General features: G+C 41.9%; 2 protein-coding genes across 8 annotated transcripts; one reads left to right on the top strand and one right to left on the bottom strand.

Annotated features, from left to right (window-relative positions):
* The first annotated feature begins 1,268 nt into the window (after positions 1 to 1,268).
* On the top strand, positions 1,269 to 10,417 carry LOC111854565 (heterogeneous nuclear ribonucleoprotein C). Of its 3 annotated transcripts, XM_023832622.2 has the most exons (10): positions 1,269 to 1,426; positions 2,972 to 3,006; positions 6,333 to 6,495; positions 7,354 to 7,619; positions 7,727 to 7,799; positions 8,175 to 8,225; positions 8,698 to 8,873; positions 8,998 to 9,111; positions 9,345 to 9,508; positions 10,258 to 10,417. In XM_023832622.2, the coding sequence occupies exons 3-10, from the start codon at positions 6,491 to 6,493 to the stop codon at positions 10,366 to 10,368; spliced, it is 960 nt and encodes a 319-aa protein (XP_023688390.1). In that variant the 5' UTR covers positions 1,269 to 1,426; positions 2,972 to 3,006; positions 6,333 to 6,490; the 3' UTR covers positions 10,369 to 10,417. The 3 variants fall into 3 exon arrangements, with proteins under 3 accessions (XP_023688390.1, XP_072567228.1, XP_023688394.1); XM_072711127.1 differs by having other exon boundaries at positions 2,972 to 6,495; XM_023832626.2 differs by lacking the exon at positions 2,972 to 3,006 and having other exon boundaries at positions 1,280 to 1,426.
* Positions 10,418 to 11,812: 1,395 nt separating this feature from the next.
* On the bottom strand, positions 11,813 to 14,843 carry LOC111854532 (putative ferric-chelate reductase 1). 5 transcript variants are annotated; one of them, XM_023832560.2, is made up of 7 exons: positions 14,660 to 14,843; positions 14,467 to 14,575; positions 13,761 to 13,952; positions 12,949 to 13,032; positions 12,519 to 12,669; positions 12,206 to 12,298; positions 11,813 to 12,060 (listed from the first exon to the last, which is right to left on the bottom strand). In XM_023832560.2, exons 2-7 carry the CDS (start codon positions 14,572 to 14,574, stop codon positions 12,017 to 12,019), a joined length of 672 nt encoding a protein of 223 aa, XP_023688328.2. In that variant the 5' UTR covers position 14,575; positions 14,660 to 14,843; the 3' UTR covers positions 11,813 to 12,016. The 5 variants fall into 5 exon arrangements, with proteins under 5 accessions (XP_023688328.2, XP_023688325.2, XP_023688327.2 ...); XM_023832557.2 differs by having other exon boundaries at positions 13,761 to 13,955; positions 14,467 to 14,586; positions 14,673 to 14,841; XM_023832559.2 differs by having other exon boundaries at positions 14,673 to 14,841.
* Between the last annotated feature and the right edge of the window lie 4,264 nt (positions 14,844 to 19,107).

The following is a 19,107-nucleotide window of genomic DNA, read 5'->3' as shown; positions in this document are numbered from 1 at the left end:
CAAAGCAGTGGACAATAAGACTTCTGTTACTACTTTAGCAAGTATTTAATAGTAGTAACATTTAGGGCATATTTTATGCTCACTACACCACTAGTTGACCAGTCCCTAATGACCTAAGAGACCTACCAGGCTTACAGTATCTCACAAAAGTGAGTACACCCCTCACATTCTTGTAAGTATTTTATTATATCTTTTCATTGGAAAACACTGAAGATATGACACTTTGATACAATGTAAAGTAGTCAGTGTAAAGCTTGTATAACAGTGTAAATTTGCTGTCCCCTCAAAATAACTAAACATACAGCCATTAATGTCTAAACCGCTGGCAACAAACGTGAGTACTCCCCTAAGTGAAAATGCCATATTTTCATATTTAGTTTAGGAACTTATAGTTAAGGTTAGGGTTGGGTAGGGGTTAAGGTCATCGTGTTGGGATTAGAGTTTTCTCTAGTAATGAATGGAGAGTCTCCACAAAAATATAATTACAAACCTGTGTGTGTTTACATCATCTTCACTCAGTATCAAATGATTACTGACAACTCATCAGGAATAATGTTTCATCACTATTTCTGATTCCAATGACGGTTTTCTAAACTAATAATTTAGTAAGTTTGGTTACCGAAATAGACAGTATCCTTCCTAGCCGATCTTGCGTCCTAGGCGAGCATCACCGCCAGTGCCTCCCATTCAACGCAAAGTGAGATTGGCTGGCAAGTCGCCGCCCCTCAGAGGCTGGCCGCCTATAGGATTGCCGGGCCTTGGGAAAAGGACACTTAGAACCTCAAAAAAGGAGACAATCGTTGGGGCAAAAGAGCACATGGCCAGGCACCCCCGTCTAGCATATACCCGATCATCAATACCCCTTTGAACTATTTTAGCCTTCGCAATATTTGAATAGAGAGTATAACAGTCCAAATTAAAGAGTAGCCGGATTGGGGGTACGTGTAATATCGGAGGTGAATACCTAAGCGAACAATTCTAAACAGATCTTTATCTAAACGAACTTAAACCAACAGATTCACTGCAAATATTATTTATATCATTACTGACATCGCTGAAAAACAAGGTTCACCGACAGCGATCCTACACAATATAATTCCTATATCATTTGAGTGCCATCTTTTTTGACCAATCGGAATTTTTCAAACGCCAGGGTCATGAAACTGCGCTGACAAATAGAAAACGGGAAGAGCTTCCCATTTCAAACGCAATAAACCAATAGACACGGTCTAAAAGGCATGTGGGCGGAGCTCAGCAAATCTGTTCAGTTTGGTGTGTTTATACCCGTCGCCATTTCAGGCGACAAAGTGGGTTGCATTCTCTTTGAGCTCCAAAGAACTGAGGACGAAGGAAAAACAACGCATATATGTTCAGCAATATACGTTGAAGTCGCCGAGTTTTAATAATTTTAAACTTTGAGTTCTTGGTGAGTATTTTGTTTTGGGATTTTTTTTCTATTTTTTATTTTTCTTGGATTTTTTTTATTTTTCTGTCAAACGGGTAGACTGTTGGTTTAATTGTGACGTACATTTTGTGAAGCGATGCTGCTGCCTAGCTAATGCTAATTAGCTATCTGGACTTTTGTTTCATTTTTCCCCTCGAAATCTTTTGATAAATAACGATTTTTGGAGTCTGATTAGCTTGCCAGTAAGATTGTGTAGGAATATGTTTTTTAAACAAAAAAAAATGAAAACACCGGAGATTCTAATCTACCGTAAATGGACTGAATCTATTTTTATTCCTTGGGAATCTTTTTCGCTAAATGTTGGAGTTCATGATTTAAAATAGTTGTTTTTTTACGTTACTTTGCCTTTTCCAGTTATATTTTAGCATTTGAGACAGAATTTGGAATTTAAAATTTTTGGTTGACCTTTTTTTTGGTTTTTGTTTTGGGGCTGTAGATGTGACCAAAAGCTGACTATTATTTTTAAGGGAAGATCTTTTTGGACAAGAACAGTGGCCTGTTGTCTGTTTTTCATCCAGAGTTTTAACATCATTGTGGCTTTTTTTTAAGACTCGAAATTGCCCTTCGAAGTGTTCACCGATCACGATAACTATTAATGCGCAATGTATGTTTTCATTAAAATGAATTTTTACTAATGGAAGCAGCAGTGTTGTCTTTTACTTGTCTGCGCTAGATTTAGATTAATGATTAGGATCGCCGGAATAATATTGGCGGGAATACTGGCGTGATATAGTCTTGAGTAGGCCATTGCTCTTTTGTTAATACACCAGGCATGCAGTCGTGCATGGCTAGGCCGGTGTCCATTGTTAGGGCCGGGGACGCTCTGTAGCCTGCGGATCGCGCCTAGATGCCCAAATGCAAACGTGCTTTCAGGCTAGTGCATCTAGGTGAAATCTGCCTTGTAGGAACTATGTGTCTGCGATCCACCCTCTTGTCTCAATCCGCTTGTATTTATTGCGTGGTGCAAATAAGTTTTCAATGATTTCCGTAATATTTTGTACTGACGTATATGTCAAAATAGTCGCGAGAATGGATCTTACATCGGTGCTGGGTGTGGCCACAGCGAGCTGGAACTGTAGCGTGACCTATATTATCTGGATCTTGACATGGATTGTCTTAATACCAGACCATATGCATGCAATCAGTGCACGATTAGCATATCACATAACTCAATTATAGCATGACCTGTGACTGATAGCTCACTTTTCCCGATAGGATGAAATATTTAATTTTCCCTAATATATGAGCTAAGTTGGCAAAATAAATGCTTTGGTTTGGGATTTGTCACTGTATGGGACTAACTTACTGTTGTAATTTTTTCAGGGGTAATGCATATTTGTGGCTATGTCCATATTATCAGGCACACACATTGATAATGCACTGTTGCACGCTGTTTGTTTTCCCCTAATTAGTCTGCTGTTGTCTTTAACCCCCTTGGAGATGTCATTGTTCCTGCTTTCATCATTCTCTAATTCCACTTTTTATTTTTTTATTTATTTTTTTCAGTTTTTGCTGCAGCTTTTTTGATCAGCGAACGACCCGTAAGTTACATTTTTAATTACCTCCACTCATGCAAAGCAACAACTGTATTTTAAATATATCCGTTAAGCTTTTTTGACAGTCTAGCCATTCCTTCATATGCAGACCCCCCCCAAGAAAAGCAATCTTTTGTACTTTGATCAAAGCTGATTTTTGCATTTTTGTCAAGTTGCAAAATGTCTGCTGTTATTCCATTAACAGAGTACATTTACTGTAGTTGTTCTTCCATTAGATGTGTATTTTTGTGTATTAGAGCAGTAGCCTTTAGAGTCACACCCCAGTCCTGTAAGGATTTATTTTTAGGCTTTCAAAATGTTCATGTAGACATTGATGTTGGATATAAAATCACATGTCCGTCGCCCCTACAATTGAGTGGCCATTTAGTCGTCTAATGGTGCATGTTTATTGGACAGTCAGGAACATATTTTACACCTTTATGTAGTTTTGTTTTAATTTACATAGTTCAGTTTCACATTTACTCACTGCAAGAAATGCTACTGTTCCTAATCAGATTTGAGTGATTCAGTCAACTAGCAACCAGCCCCTGTATTTTACAGTGTCAGAGCTTTTCAATAGTTTCACGATGACATTTTCGCAACAGGCAGTGTGATTGAATGCACAAGAAAGTTGGGTTTTTTTTGTTTGTTTTTTTTTTTTATGGATTGACCTGTGTTTAAGCATCTTTATAATGGTGCACCTTGAGTTTCATTTTAATGGGATGTACATGGCACATGCTTCTCTTGATGATTCCCAAGGAAGACTAGTGTTTTCATGAACATTGGGGATTGTCTCGAGTGGTTCTGCCCTCTTTCCTGATTGGATTGTGTTATGGCACATTTTTTATTGTTGCCATTTAATATTAATGCTGTATTGTGTCACTTTGGAAATTTCATGATTTTGCTGTTAACTTTTATAATGTACGCAGTAACTACAGTAAATCCCTATATTTGTGTGTGTGTGGTCTTCCTCACAGCTTATTCCCTTGTTTCGAGCTCAATGGTGGAATCCAGTGAAAAGTGGGGAAAGCCAAACCCCACACTGGTGGAAGTCTGTTGTTTTGATGCCTTAGGGAAATGCTAGTTATTTGTTCTTGGAGCCATGTTAATGTTTTTATATTTGATTATGTTTTAAAAATACTGTTATATATCCAAGGCATGAATCAAACCTGGCTTTGGTTTTCTGAAATGTTTCACCTTCCTTCTGAATTCAGTGGGCATTTTATTCCTAGTTTGTACTGTTAGTCTGTAGAGCTGCATGTGTTCCTGAATGCCAGTCAAGTTCCTTTCACTGAGGATGGTCTCTGCTCCCGTTTCCAGCATCTGCTCCCCATCTGCCCGAATGATGTTGCCACTCATTGAAACTAACGACTGCCACTACAGTCACAACACACACAAAAAAAGTTGAAAACTTGAAAATGGACACAATTTGATACACATTTGTACTAAAGTTTAACATGAGAATAGCATGACATAATTCAGTTAGAGTAGTATTTTTTTGAATTTCCAATTGAGAGAATTTTTCAGATAAGAACTAATACGAGTGTTTGGAACATCAGAATGGCTTAGAACTTTCACTTGCACCATTTTCACCAATGTGTTCCTTAAGGTTAAAATATGCTGTTTTGAGTCTCAGCAATTATCCTCTAACTAAAGCAAATGAGAGCTCTGCAGTAGTGCAAAATGCGGCATTCTCCAGGGCTATTAATGAGGTCCTGTGAGCACGCACACACCCCCAGTCACATTCCGGTTTGTTCCATCTGAAGCACAGCCCACCTGATCCAGCTAACCGGACGCTCAATGAACAGTCGCGTGGGTGAATCTGTCATGCTTGTGTAAGAATATGGCATTGCACGTCTGCCCTACAGCACTGCTCTGTAATAAGCCATCTTAGGGAAAGCAGCTTAGCTCACAGTTTGACATGTCCATTTGGGCATCTGTTTTGTCTGGATGTAGGGCTCACTTCGGGTAAAACCATTGAGCATTAGGCGTTCGTACTTTCTTCATGAAAAATTCAACTGCCGCATCATTCAAACATGATTCCTAAGCATGTTTAAAAAAATAATAAATATAGTGTCGTTTAAGATGAACGAGCCTTAGTGCCGTTAATGGCAGAGCTGGTTTGAGTACTTCATTTCTTAGAATCGGCTGACCTGCTTCTTATGACACACAGGTTTCAATCAAGTATTTCTTGGTGAGGTGTGTAACCCCGCATCTCCCAACAGCAATCAGGTTAGTTTAGGTGCCTAATAATTTGCTCACTTTTTAGTTGCATCACTCCTAAATATGAATGCTAGCTGCCAAGTTCAGTTAAGTTTGATATTGCCACACAGCAAACGGGTAAAGGGTTCGGATTAAAATTTCCACCGTTGTATTTGTCAATGTATACTACGCCTGATTGTCTACAGGCCACGTTTTTTGCAACATGGACCACCTGAGAGGTCCGTAAGGACCGGTTTGAGAAACGGCGACCTAGACCATCAGGCGTAGTAGGAGGGAGCAAAAATGTGGACTGTCTGGGAGGGAGCAAAAATGTGGACTGTTTGTGGGTCCCGGAGGACCGGGTTGGGGGAAACTGCCACTTGTATATAAAAAAGAGCTAACTTTAGTTCTGAGTGACGATGTCACGTTCTGCAGATGTGGGTTTCTTTCTCCTCTCTAAATGGTGCTGGGGGGGAGGTGGGGTGTGGGTGGTAGATTCTTATTGATGTCTATCACCAATGGCCGCAAGCTTGTTGTTTTTTAAATTGTGTCTTTATTCCCTTTCTTAGGAGAGCAGGAGAAAAGTCCCTGAAGATAAAGACTGAAAAATGATTGGGGGTGGGATTAATGGGGCATGGGATCAGGTTCTGAGCCTAATGTAGGAGTGAAACACTGCCCCCTGCCAGTCATTTGAGTAGCTGCAGCTGAAGTCAACCCTAAGCACGGTTATTTAACCATAACTATGAAATTGCCCTTCAGCCACTGGTCACCCAAAGCACAGTCCATTTCCTCCTACTCAAAGAGATTCCTGAACATATGCCAGTTTATCCCACATGGGGAGCAGTTTCAGATCATTGTCCACACATCAAAGTAAACTGTACTTATATGTGTTTAATCAGAGGTCAAGTCAAGTGTGTATCACTTCCATTTCAGCCTTCTTTCTCCCAAACCAGTTTGCAGTTTTAAATCTCTTTTCCTCATTTTGTAAACAAGCTATTCCAGAAGCATTTAGGTTCTGCTTCTTATATTGGGCTCAGAACCGGGGGCTACTTCACAAATCGCCATCAAATGGGAAAAGTTGAACAATAACTTCTTGTAGTGTGACTGAGGTCTGTTCTTTGTCGCCTCAGTAAGTCTCTTGGGGGCAGTGCTGCATTCTGTGACGTAAAGCGGAGCCTGCTGGGATTTGTAGTTTCCCTGAGAGGGAGGCAGAGACTCCTGCTCGCACACACTGGTCCAACCACAGTGAGAAAGTACATTCAGACGACCAGCCCGCAATACAGGCACTATGGAGTGAGTGATGGTTATATAACCCCCCCCCCCCCCTTCCTGAATTGCTATAAATGTTTTGCACCACTGTTTTCCAGAACTCTGAACAACCCTATAGGATTTTAACTAAATTGTAAAGTCAATTATTCTATTTTTTTATTTGTTGCTGTAGCTCAATAAGTAGTGCATTGCGATAACGCAAAGGTTGTGGGTTTAAATCCCAGGGAGATCCCACAAATTATAACCCATTCCCTAGTTGCTTTAGATGTAAGCGTCAGATGAATTAAATGTAAACTTTACAGGAAAGTGTCACCTGTGAGGCCACTTGGCCACAAGGTCCAGACAGTGACCTTAAAGGCCATCTCAGCCCTTCAGTGCAGCTTGTTCTCCAGAGACCCCAAAATGCTGTCCCTCCGCTTAGGATAACGCCCTGGGAATGTTCAGAGTGGGGTATTGGAGCAGGCGGGTTTTCGATGCTGTTTTTTTTTTTTGGTACTATTGTGTTAAATCTGTTTACTACTAGAGCAGCCTGGCGCATAGAATGCTGTCTCTTTGAAGCCGTTTTGGACATTCTCAGCCACGCTTTACAAACGGCAATGCGGACCAGTGCAGAATAAGCAAAGGCATTGTACAGGCACAGTAAGAGTGCACAGGCCCTGTCCTCACACTCCCTATGTCTATGTGCTGTACTCCCTGCACGTGCAAAGATGTGCAGTTTGTGGTCTAACGTGCACTCAAAGTACACAAAACAGACCAATTTTATTATATCCCTCCACCACCATCCAGCTCCATTTTTATTCTGTTATTTGTACTCGCTTCCTGGTGGCATCGCTAACTATCCCCCCCGCCTCTTTTCGTGTTAATCCCCGCCCCGGAAACTAGCCGATCCCCCACCACCAGCAGCCTCATGGCCAGCAACGTGACCAACAAGACAGACCCCCGCTCGCTCAACTCCCGCGTGTTCATTGGCAACCTGAACACTCTGCTGGTGACCAAGGCTGACGTGGAGGCCATCTTCAGCAAGTATGGCAAGATCGTGGGTTGCTCTGTGCACAAGGGCTTCGCCTTCGTGCAGTATGCCAACGAGCGCAACGCTCGCGCCGCCGTGGCCGGCGAGGACGGCCGCATGATCGTGGGTCAGGTGCTCGGTAAGTGTGTGCGCAGTCGTTGGCTGTTTCGTGGCTAGGCTCGTGCGTGCTGTTTGCCTGCTGCAGCAGGTCTTGTGCTCCTGCAAACCCTGCTCGTTCCTCCCCAGACATCAACCTGGCGGGCGAGCCCAAGCCTCACAGGGCGAAGGCTACAAAGCGCTCCGCGGGTGACATGTACAGGTACGCCGCTTCATCTGTCTTCTGTCGTCGCAGTACTGCGACCGTCGCATGCTGTCTTGAGACTATGCCGTTATGGCACTGCCTCAAGTGCTCTGCCGATCCAGCTCCGCAACTGTCTCCTGCCTTGAAGGTTCATGCCGTTATGGCACTTGACCATCTTATGGCACTCGAGACCATCTCTCGTGTCTGTGCCAGTATGGCGCTATGACCGTCTAGCATGCTCTGTCTGTGGTGTTATGGCGCCGTTACCATGTTGCGCTCTCTCTTGAGTCCATGCCGTTATGGCCCCGCGGTTGTCGCGTGCTCTCTCGAGTGCCGCTGAGGTACTGTGGCTTCCTAAACCCTGAAGCCCCCATGTTGATTTCTCTCCCACAGCAGTTCCTCCTTTGACCTGGATTATGACTTTCAGAGGGATTACTACGACCGGTGAGTCCCGCGTACTCAGCCGTCCAGTTCTGCAGCAGCCGATCGCCTTGTTTAGCGGTTGAAATTAACCTGGTCTATCAAGGTTTTGATGCGGGGATGCTGGGTAATGTTAGCATTCGGTGGCTGATTACACCCGTGCCAGACATTCTGCAGAGGACTGTGTTTAAATGGATTTGATTTGCTGCTCTTAACTAGGTCACTATGACCCTGTATTTACAGGAAGAATGAGTATATTTACCCAATGGTAAAAATGAAGTATTTGTATGTAGTAGTGCCACCTTTCCACAGTTTGAGGAAGGGAGGAATAATTACTAATAATGACTGATGGAACCCGGGGTAATTCACTGACATGGACTCCAGCATTCACATGTGTCTTGTGCCTTTACACCTTCATGGCTGTGTGTGCTGGTGTATGCATGGTGGGCCGACATCAGTTTATGGAGCGGATTTGACTTTACTTCTATGCCCCCAGGATGTACTCGTACCCCTCCCGTGTACCGCCGCCTCCCCCTCCCCTCTCCCGGGCTGTGATTCCCTCAAAGCGGCCCCGGGTCAGTGTGAGTGGAGGGGGCAGCCGGCGCACCAAGACCAGCTTCTCGTCCTCCAAAAGCAGTCAGCGCACCTCGTCTTCCTCCTACTCCCGCGCTAGTGAGTGCTGCCTTGATCGGTCTCTCGCGTTCATTCCTCTCCTAACACATACATCGCAAAGACCATTGAATTGGCCCGGTAACTCTTGCCTCCCTTCCCGTTTGTCCTGTTTCGCATCCCTCAGTGAAAGTAGATGACTTGCAGACCATCAAGAAGGAGTTGACCCAAATCAAGCACAAGGTGGATTACCTGTTGGAAAGCCTAGATCGAATGGAGAAGGATCATGCAAAGAAGTCAGGTAGGGTCATGGTCATGTGACCTCAGATTTACGCTCCAAACAATATTACTGTGTCTTCCGTCCATTTACATTTTTCATATTTAGCAAATGCTTTTGTCCAAAGTGATGTTCCAGGGAGGTAAATGACACACTGCACAATTTTCACTTCAGAATTTGGTGCTTTTTGTGCATAGGCTTACTCTCCCCCCCTGACCCTGTGACTCCCTTGAATCTCCCGGTTTTCCGCTGCGCAGATGGCAAGGGCGTGAAGTCCGACAGCGGGGAGACATCCTCGCTGCAGCACTCCAGCGGCTTGGGCAGCAAGAAGGAGGAGTGCGTGAAGAGGGAGCGCGAGAGGGAGAGCCAGGAGCTGAACGACTCTGAGGAAGAGGGAGACCTGCTTGAGGAGGAGGAGGAGGTGAGTCGAGGAAAATGCAAAAAAGTCCGAAGAGGAGGGCAGAGAATCAACAGCTTGAGAAGATAAATTAATTATTAGCATGATGTTGGCACCTGTTATGAAGGTGCTGCCAGATGGTTTATGGTAGATGCTGGTAAAGGTCTGGCATATAAACCCCCAACAGCAGTCTCTGTTTGCGTCAAGGTGCGCAATGTTAAGTCTAGTTCATACTTCATTTTCTTCATGTGCTTTCGGTCCGCGGACATTCGTGCTTGAGGAATCTTGTTCATACATTTGTCTGTGGACATAGCAGGCAAACGTTATTTTATCACCCAGATTATATAGTGTCTAATCTGTTATAGGTAATGCTTAATATCTAAAAATTAGATATACAGGGATACCGCCGCACCTCCTACAACAATTCTTTCTTGGTTGACCTCTGCTCTGTTAGTCACTGCTGCCACTTCCAGAAGACACCTAGTCGATATCCTTGCACATGTATGGTTGACATGCAGCGACAAGCATGATCTCCACTTGACACAAAAATGTGGGCTACACTCCCCATCTGGCGGAAACCCCTGATGAAATTTGTCACTCGCTCTATTCGCTGACCAAAAGCAGACATGGACAAGTGAAAAATGAATCGGCCTTTACATCTGCGCTGAGCTGAATATTTGCATAATCTGAATTTTGGCAAGTCGGGTTTCTTTGTTAGATACAAAGGATGTGTATTGGCAAAGACTGTACTGTTGCCTTATGCCCCCCCCCAGGTGAAGAGCCGAGGAAGGGGAGAAGACAATGAGGATGATGAAGAGGAGGAAGGGGAGCAGGAGGAGGGAGAGGATGATGGGGACAGTGTAAATGGGGATGACGACTCGTAGAGAGCGATCAAGCAAACGTTTATGTACAGGCTATACACACATAGGCCCAGATGCCTTCACAGACTTTAGAGGTATTTCATAGGTGCACATTTTCTCAAAGAGGCAGGACATTTTCTAAGTTGTGAGGTCAAACATGTAAACACACTCGACGCAGCCACATGGAGACCTCTACTGGCAACAGGTGACATCGCATTCTGTTAACCTCCTTTGTCCCATCAATTTGTCTGCATCTGAAGTCTGAGGCTATGATATGTAACAGTTCACCTTTATCCTGTACCGCTTTTAACCTGGTTGTATAATAGAGTAGATTGTGAATAAGACGGGCGTTCATGGAGCTGCTGCGGTGTTTTCTCGACCAACCGACTGGCGTTTGGCTGTGTTTTGTTTTTTGTTTTTGTTTTTTTTTTGGAGATTTAATGTGATAGTATTCAATATTCATTTTTTAAAAGGTGATAAATGTTTGTTAAATGAGATTAATAGAAGTGTATTTTTGAAAAGACTGTGTGAATGTGTTAATTGTCTCTTAAGTACCATAATTTCACTTGTCACATGTCTTTTTTTTTTTTTTTTTTTTTCTTTCTTTTTTTTGTCAACTGTCTCAACTGTCAAATTTAAATAAAATGAAATAAATGTGAGCTGGTGCCTCCCGGCCTTGTCTGTTAAGATATTGATACTGCAGTATTGGGAGCCATTTTGTCGAAGTGTAATTCTTTAAGCTGTAGAAGATAAATCACTTCTGGCGAGCAGATGGTTGGGTTGGGTGTCCTTTATTAACAAACGTGGCCGGGAGCCGTCTAGGAGTGGATGCCGAGAGAGCTTTAGAGAGGACAATAAATACAACTCAAAAGGTACGATAGGATCACTGCCCACTGGGTGGCATTTGTTCAGCTCTCTCTTGGCACCTCCCTTCAGCAGGGCCAGGTGGGGGGTGAAGGATGATGTGCCATCGGTACCCTGTGGGTCACTCACATAATAAAGGGATGGAATATGTAGGCCAGGGGTCACCAACTCCGGTCCCGGAGAGCTACTATCCAGTAGGGTTTCTATCCTACCTGGCTTCTGATGAGCCACACTTGTTCTCAGGTAAATACCAGGAGCAGGTGTGGCTCATCAGAAGCCAAGTGGTACAGAAAACCTACTGGATAGTAGCTCTCCAGGACTGGAGTTGGTGACCCCTGATATAGGCAGTGGGTGACACCATTCTGGTTGTCAGAGCCTAACAAACATGCACCCTTTTCTGCTTCCACAAAACTACAGCTTGCCTCCCTTGGCCTGACTGGAGAATGTTACACCTTTTTTTTTTTTTTTTTACTTTTGAACTTGAATGGATGATTAAATGCAGGATCAATGTCTCTTACATACAGATTGGTTTTTCTACCATTATCCGAAGCTTTATAGATTATGGGTCCCCTTCCCCCCCCAAAAAAATAGCATAAAAACTATGTTGATCAGGATAAGCATGCATTATATTAGCATATGTTACTGTTTAAATCACTCCCCACCTTTCACCCACCCTGTCTTTCCAGGGCTGCAAATTAAGCACCAAATTAGAACGACGCTGCGGAGTAATGGGTCTCTGGCAGAGCTTGGTGGTCCTGACCGTGTTTGTTTCAGCTCTGGAGAACCACATGACCCAAGCTACAGCTCCTCACCACAGCTGGACGATCATGAAACCCAGCAGGCCCATCACAGCTGAAAGATGTAAGGTTTTCATTAGCTGATGTTGGACAGAAAATGCAATGAGGCAGTAATGTAGAATAATATTAGTATTGTTATATGGGATAATACAATGTATCCTCTCATGAACACTGGTGACACAAGCAGTGATTTACATTACCTGACAGACACTGCGTGACTGCACCACTTGTGGGGTTGGTTAGGTCCAGCTTAGTCGTACTGGCGTATAGGTAATTTAAGGTTCCCAGACTAGCTGTCGATTGAAACAAAAAAAAAAAATCCCATTACTGCTGAGTGCTTCCTCTCTTGCATATTTTCCATTTGTGTCATTTACTCTGGTAATTTGTGCTTTTTTCTGATCTTTCTAGGGCCGTGTATTGTCCATAATCGTCCCCGTCATGTGTTAGGGTTCCAGTGAGAGCTTTTTAAATTGGTTTAAGAATTATGGAGTGCAAAAAAAAAAAGCGACTTACTGCCATTCATGGTTCCAGTAGCGATGGAGACAAAAAAGCTGGTAGGGCTTGTGGTACTGGTGAAGACGGTGGGATTTAGAGGGCTCACAAAGCTGCTTTTAATGACGTTCTGGCTGACTGAGGCGTTAACAGTCAGGCCTGTTGGAAGGACCTACAAATACAGAATGAGCTCCATCAATGTCATGGTTTACACTGTAAGATTAAACCAAACTGCATTTAACCGCATGGTTCGCACATCACATGTACAATAGATTCTCCGGCGAGGCTGCAGCTCGTCATGCAACAAGCTGCCTCTGTAGCTAAAGGGATAGTAATCGAATGTTGCTTTCACTTGTGAATGCAATGTCCATTACTGCCAGCTCCGCGTGGCGACATCTTCCCGATGTAATGGACTTTAGAAAGGAAACTGAAGTCTAAAGCGTAAACTTGCCGTTGTGAACAGTGTCCCGTTCCTAATCAAGTTGAAGCAGACACCTGAATTACTCTGTGAGGAGACGAAGCCAAGATCAACGCCCTGCAGGACACAGATGAGAAACCGTTTACCGACAGATTGTCACGAAGAGAAAAAGATGGTAAAGCTTTACTCAGTGTACTGTACACAATACTACATTACTTGTGTCCCCACAAGTAAAGTATGACCAAAAAAAATCACTGCAAACGTATCACAGAAAGTCTTGAGAAATTTGATTAACTCAGTATAAACATTGCAAATGTATTGGTTTTATAACAAGAATTATTATTTTATTCATCTGTTTACAAAAATGTATCACATCAGAGACAAGAAGTAGTTGTAAGTAAAACATTCATTTCAGGTACAGTAGTAATAAATTGAAACCCAAATGATAGTATTATAGTTCTAAAAGAGCTGCTCTGAGTTAAATAAGTTCATTGACAAGCAGTCTCACTGGGTGCTTTCTAATTTGTAACACCTTTGCAATAACATAAAACACCAAATGTTTGGTGTCTACTTCTGCAATTAATAGCAAGAACAGAACTGAATAAGTCAATAAAAAAGTCATACTTGAAGAGAAGAAAATGTTTGTATGGAAGATACGATAAACATTGCTTGTCAATGGACTTTGGTTATGAAACTAATAAATCTGCAACATTTTTACAGAATTAATTGACAAGACTTTCTGTGAGCTCTGTACATAAAAGGGAGTGTAAATACCTTGCTCTTGATTTTTATCCTCAGTGTAAAATGAATGGCTTTATCTCTCACAGTGACAATGCAGTACATACCTTTGCTTGGCTTTGTGATAGCAATACTGCAATGAAGCCTGCAGATTGTCCCTGCAGCTCAATGGAAAACATGCCTGCACCCGCCGTGATGTTGCGGATAGATAAGAAAGTGCAGTTACTGCTTGCGGGGTCACATGACGAGGGAATAGACACACATATCTTGAACTTCCCACAATCTGTGCGCGTGAAGTTCTTCTGGTGGCCAGATCGAAAAACACATTCATTCATCCTGCGCATCATTACTGATATAATCATCTTCGTCATCATCATCATCACCACCACTTCCACTCTGACCCTCAATGCTCCTTTTCTATACTCCTTATGTTAAGCTTCCAAGTTTCAGATTTTGTCAGATGCACATACACTGTACATCTAATGAAATGTTCTACCTACAGTCTGAACTGGGGCAAATGTATGAAATACGAAAAAATTAAATAAATATGACAATTACATATATTCTACTTATTTAACAACATCCCAAACTAGAAACGGTAGTGGTTCTACTTTAAACAGTCCAACTAGCCCATAGTTAATTTTCATGCAATTTGCACAAAACAGGTACAACCAAATGCAGGAGTTTTGATCTTTATAGACTTGATCTAGTTTCAGCAGTTGACTCCAGCACCATCCTGATGAATGACGGTAAGTATTAGGAGAACACTGGGAGATGCTCTGGTCTTCATAAAACACGAATTTAATGTCTCACCGGGGTTGTGAAGGAAGTGGTGTTAAACAAGCATGAAGATTGTGCTTCGGCAAAAGTTATTAAGATGCCCATCATCAAGACGGCTGCAAAAACTAGTCCGTCATCCATTCTGGAAGAAAACTAGACGTTATTTAGATATAATCAACGGGTTGTTGTCGATTACGCGTTTAAGCTATATAAAGGCGATATTTACCTCTGATATTTACCTGTGTCTCGTAATTTAGTCGTTTAATCGTCTTCGCAGTTACCGTATTTCTGCCGCAGTACTTCGTCCGGATTGCAGAGGTGTATCGGTGTTCGTGCTTTTATGGGAGGTTAATGTTAACGTTTTGGGCGTGGCGTGCAGGTTTGGGGCTAAAACCGTTCAAGCACCGCTGTTCACGGGACTGTTGAGGCTTTGTTTTTAATACTTCGCAGTGTATTCAAACATATTCTTTTGCATGTCGATGTCATAGAATTCGTAATGTGTGACGTAATAATGAACCTACTCTTTATTTCTTTTCTTCCCCACATGAACATCAAACTGCACTGGGCTGACAACACAGCAGTGCTGTATAAGGACGGCCAGAGACCGCTCCATATCTTCTGAGGACGCTCAGGTCTTTCGGTGTGTATGGCAGAACTGCTGGAGATGTTTTCCGAGTCCATAGTGGTCGGGGTCCCTCTCTATAGTTTATGCGTAAACACATTTGATAACACATTATATCCTTATTAACAATTCAAGGGATTTCCATAAGCAATCACAGATACAAAACTCTTATCATATGTCATGGAATATTATAGAAATTTACTGTAAAATCACGTTAAATGGAAAAAGGTTGGATTTTTAAGAATCTAATACAAAATATGACGTGTTCTATACTCATTTTAAATAAACTTATGTTCAGGTAGTGAACAGTATTCACACCCCAGGAACTTAACATACATATTTTCTTTCTGCATTGCAGGAATCATGCATTTTATGTAATTACTTCTTTATAAAAAAAGAAGCAAACCTGTTTCTGTTGAATGGCAGTTTTTGGTTTGTCTTCCTTGATGAAAATCTAGCATACTACAGAACAAATAATTTTATCTGACCGACACTTTTATGTTTAAACTTTGCTTTTGTGACCAGGTTAATGACATCTTCCAATTTAAGAACATAAGAACATAAGAAATTTACAAACGAGAGGAGGCCATTCGGCCCATCAAGCTCGTTTGGGGAGAACTTAGCTAATAGCTCAGAGTTGTTAAAATCTTATCTAGCTCTGATTTAAAGGAACCCATGGTTTTAGCTTCCACTACAATAGCAGGAAAACTATTCCATACTCTGACTACACGCTGTGTAAAGAAGTGCTTCCTCAAATTTGTTTTAAAATGTTCTCCCGCTAATTTCCACTTATGGTTCTAGTATTTAGACTAATATTGAAATAGTCATTTGGCTGAACAGCATCCAGACCCGTTAGAATCTTATAGACCTGAATCATATCCCCCCTTAGTCTCCTTTGCTCAAGGCTGAACAGATTCAGTTCCGCTAACCTCTCCTCGTAAGACATTCCTCTAAGACCAGGAATCATTCTCGTAGCTCTTCGTTGCACCTTTTCTAAGGCAGCAATGTCCTTCTTGAGGTATGGTGACCAAACCTGCACACAGTATTCTAGGTGGGGTCTTACCAAGGAATTATATAAGTGTAACATCACCTCCCTTGACTTAAACTCCACACATCTAGAGATATAACCCAACATTCTGTTCGCCTTTTTTATTGCTTCCCCACATTGGCGAGAGTGGGACATGGAAGCATCAACATACATACCGAGATCTTTCTCGTAATCAGCTACCTTTATTTCAGTGGAACCCATAAAATATCTGTACTGTATATTTCTGTTCCCTGCATGGATTACCTTACATTTATCTGTGTTAAATTTCATCTGCCAAGTATCAGCCCATTCGCTAATTAAATCCAGATCCCGTTGAAGCCTCTCTGCTGCTAGATTAGTATCTGCTACCCCGCCCACCTTAGTGTCGTCTGCAAATTTAACCAGTTTACTATATGTATTCGTGTCAATATCATTAATGTAAATTAGGAACAATAGTGGTCCTAAAATTGAACCCTGCGGTACCCCACTATAAACGGAGGCCCACTGTGACATAGTGCCTCTAATAACTACTCTCTGCTTCCTATCAGTTAGCCAGTTTTTGATCCAAGCTGCCACAGTTCCTAAAATTCCTGCAGCTTTAAGCTTTAACAAGAGCTGTTTGTGGGGGACAACATCAAAGGCTTTCTGGAAATCTAAGTAAATCACATCGTAGGCCTTTTTGTGATCAATTTCACTTGTAGCTTCCTCAAAGAACTCAAGCAGATTCGTTAAGCAGGATCTACCTCTCCTAAATCCATGTTGGCTATCCTTTATAATGTTATTTGCATCTAGGTAATCTACCATTTTCACTTGAATTATAGCTTCCATTATTTTTCCAGTAATGCTAGTTAAACTGATTGGCCTATAGTTTGCTGGATTACTTCTATCCCCTTTTTTGAATATGGGTGTTATATTAGCATGCTTCCAATCTGATGGTACCACACCCGCAGATAACGATTTATGGAACATTCCAGATAGATTCCATGCAAAGGGCAAAACATTTTTTAAAATCCTTTACAGTGTCACGTGAGCAGAAGAAAGTTGCTAAAGTATTTTTGTTTGGCAACGTCCCTCCAGGGCACAGGTGCCAGATTCCAGTCCTGGGGGGCCGGAGCCCTGCACATTTTTGGGTTTCCCCTCATTTAACACACCTGATTCAACTTCTTGTGCTAATTACCACATAGCTGTTGAGCTGAATCATTTATGGTGGAACAGGGAAGGAACTAAGCTACATAGGGCTGCGGCCCCCCAGGACCGCAGTTTGACACCCCTGCTCCAGGGGCTCCATACAGTGCTGAGTAGCTGATAGACAATTTTCTAGATTTTACGAGAGAGAATTTCCAATAACCTTTTAGAATTTTCCAGACTTCCATAGTAATGTAATACATGTAATATAACACAGAGGCCCACTACTTCAGTTTAGTTCTAGCTGCCTAAGTGAACACATAGACCAGGGTTATTCAAATCACGGTCCTTGAGGTCCGAGCACTGCTGGTTTTCCAGCCTTCCTTTACCTGTCAGTCAGGTGTGAAGCCTCTGACCAATCAGAATAGGTAATTATTAAACTAACTACCTGGGAGAACTGAAAACAAGGCCTGGATTTGGAATAGAGGTCCAGATTTGAAGAACCCTGACATAGACCTATCTTAATTTACCAGAGATGGCATCAAGAGGCTGCAAGCATTCTCTAGACACACTCTGCTATGTATGCAACCAATTTATCAAGACAAGACCAAAAAAGTACTCTGTGACGGTACACTGTAAAAAAAAATCCCGTTGTTTTTACGGAAAAAAACTGGCAGCTGTGGTTACCAGAATTATTCTGTAAAAAATACTGTACACGTGTAAACAACTTTACAGAAACATCTATAAATTGTACTGGATTTCAATGTAAAACAACCACCAACTACATGTAAAGTTTACTTGGTTTCAGTGCAGAATAAACAACACTTAGATGTAAATTATACTGAAATAACTGGTACAACAGCAGCACGGCCCTGCTAAATTAACAAAAATAAGATGTTGAAACTACAAATTAACTATGTAAAACGTTACAGTTGTGGTATGTGAAATTGACAGACTGTTTTATAAAGCTGTTTACATTCTTAACGAATTCTTTTACAGAATTACTCTGGTAACCACAGCTGCCAGCACTTTCTTGGTGAGATAACACGCTTTTCATTAGTAGTCCTGAAAAGAACTACATCAGGCATCAAAGAGCACCGAAACAATTACCATATATACAGGAAACAAGAGGTTGTCAGACGCTCAACTGTAAGACGCATACACGGTGGGGAAATTTACGGACGCTAATTACACACGAGGATCAGACAGGGTACACATAAGACACAGGTAAACACACGCGACAATAAGGAAATATAACCATTAGCAATAACAACAACAAGGGCTATTTACAGATGCGCGCGGGGCATGCTGGGACATGAGCCCCGCCGGTGCTGCAGTATTTTTATCACCTCAGTGGAAAAATACCTTCTTATCAACGGACCAGAGGTGTTGCCATGAGGTGAAGTTCTGACGGTAGAACTTCACCTCATGGCAACACCTCTGGTCCGTTGATAAGAAGGTATTTTTCCACCGTCAATGTACCGTCAAAAGCTGTCTGACAAACCAGAAAATCCTGAGTTGTGTGGACTATTTCTTGTTTCGTAACGCACGTAGCAAAAAGCAAGTGTTGATATATCATTTAAAGTTTTACTGTTTCTCATCTGTAAAGCACAGAATATTAATTTGTAAAATGTAACACGGTTTCTTTCAGTATAAACAAAGTTGACCTGATTAAAAAAATATTATTTTCACACCGTTATGGTGTAAATTTAACTGTATTGTACTGGTTTTTATATTACAGTTTGTTTGCGTTTAAACTACAGTAATTTAACTTTACTTTTAAATATTTTTTAAAACATATTTTTACTGAAAAATTAACAGTTGTTTTTTGTTAAGTATTTTACAAAATCTTAATGTCAAATATACGCTGCTCTATTGTTTTTCCTTTTACAGTTTTTTT

The sequence above is a fragment of the Paramormyrops kingsleyae genome, chromosome 4, assembly GCF_048594095.1.
Source record: "Paramormyrops kingsleyae isolate MSU_618 chromosome 4, PKINGS_0.4, whole genome shotgun sequence".
NCBI classification, from domain to species: domain Eukaryota; kingdom Metazoa; phylum Chordata; class Actinopteri; order Osteoglossiformes; family Mormyridae; genus Paramormyrops; species Paramormyrops kingsleyae.
The sequence above is the reverse complement of the archived record's forward strand: the minus strand, read 5'-3'. Positions and strand labels throughout refer to the sequence as shown.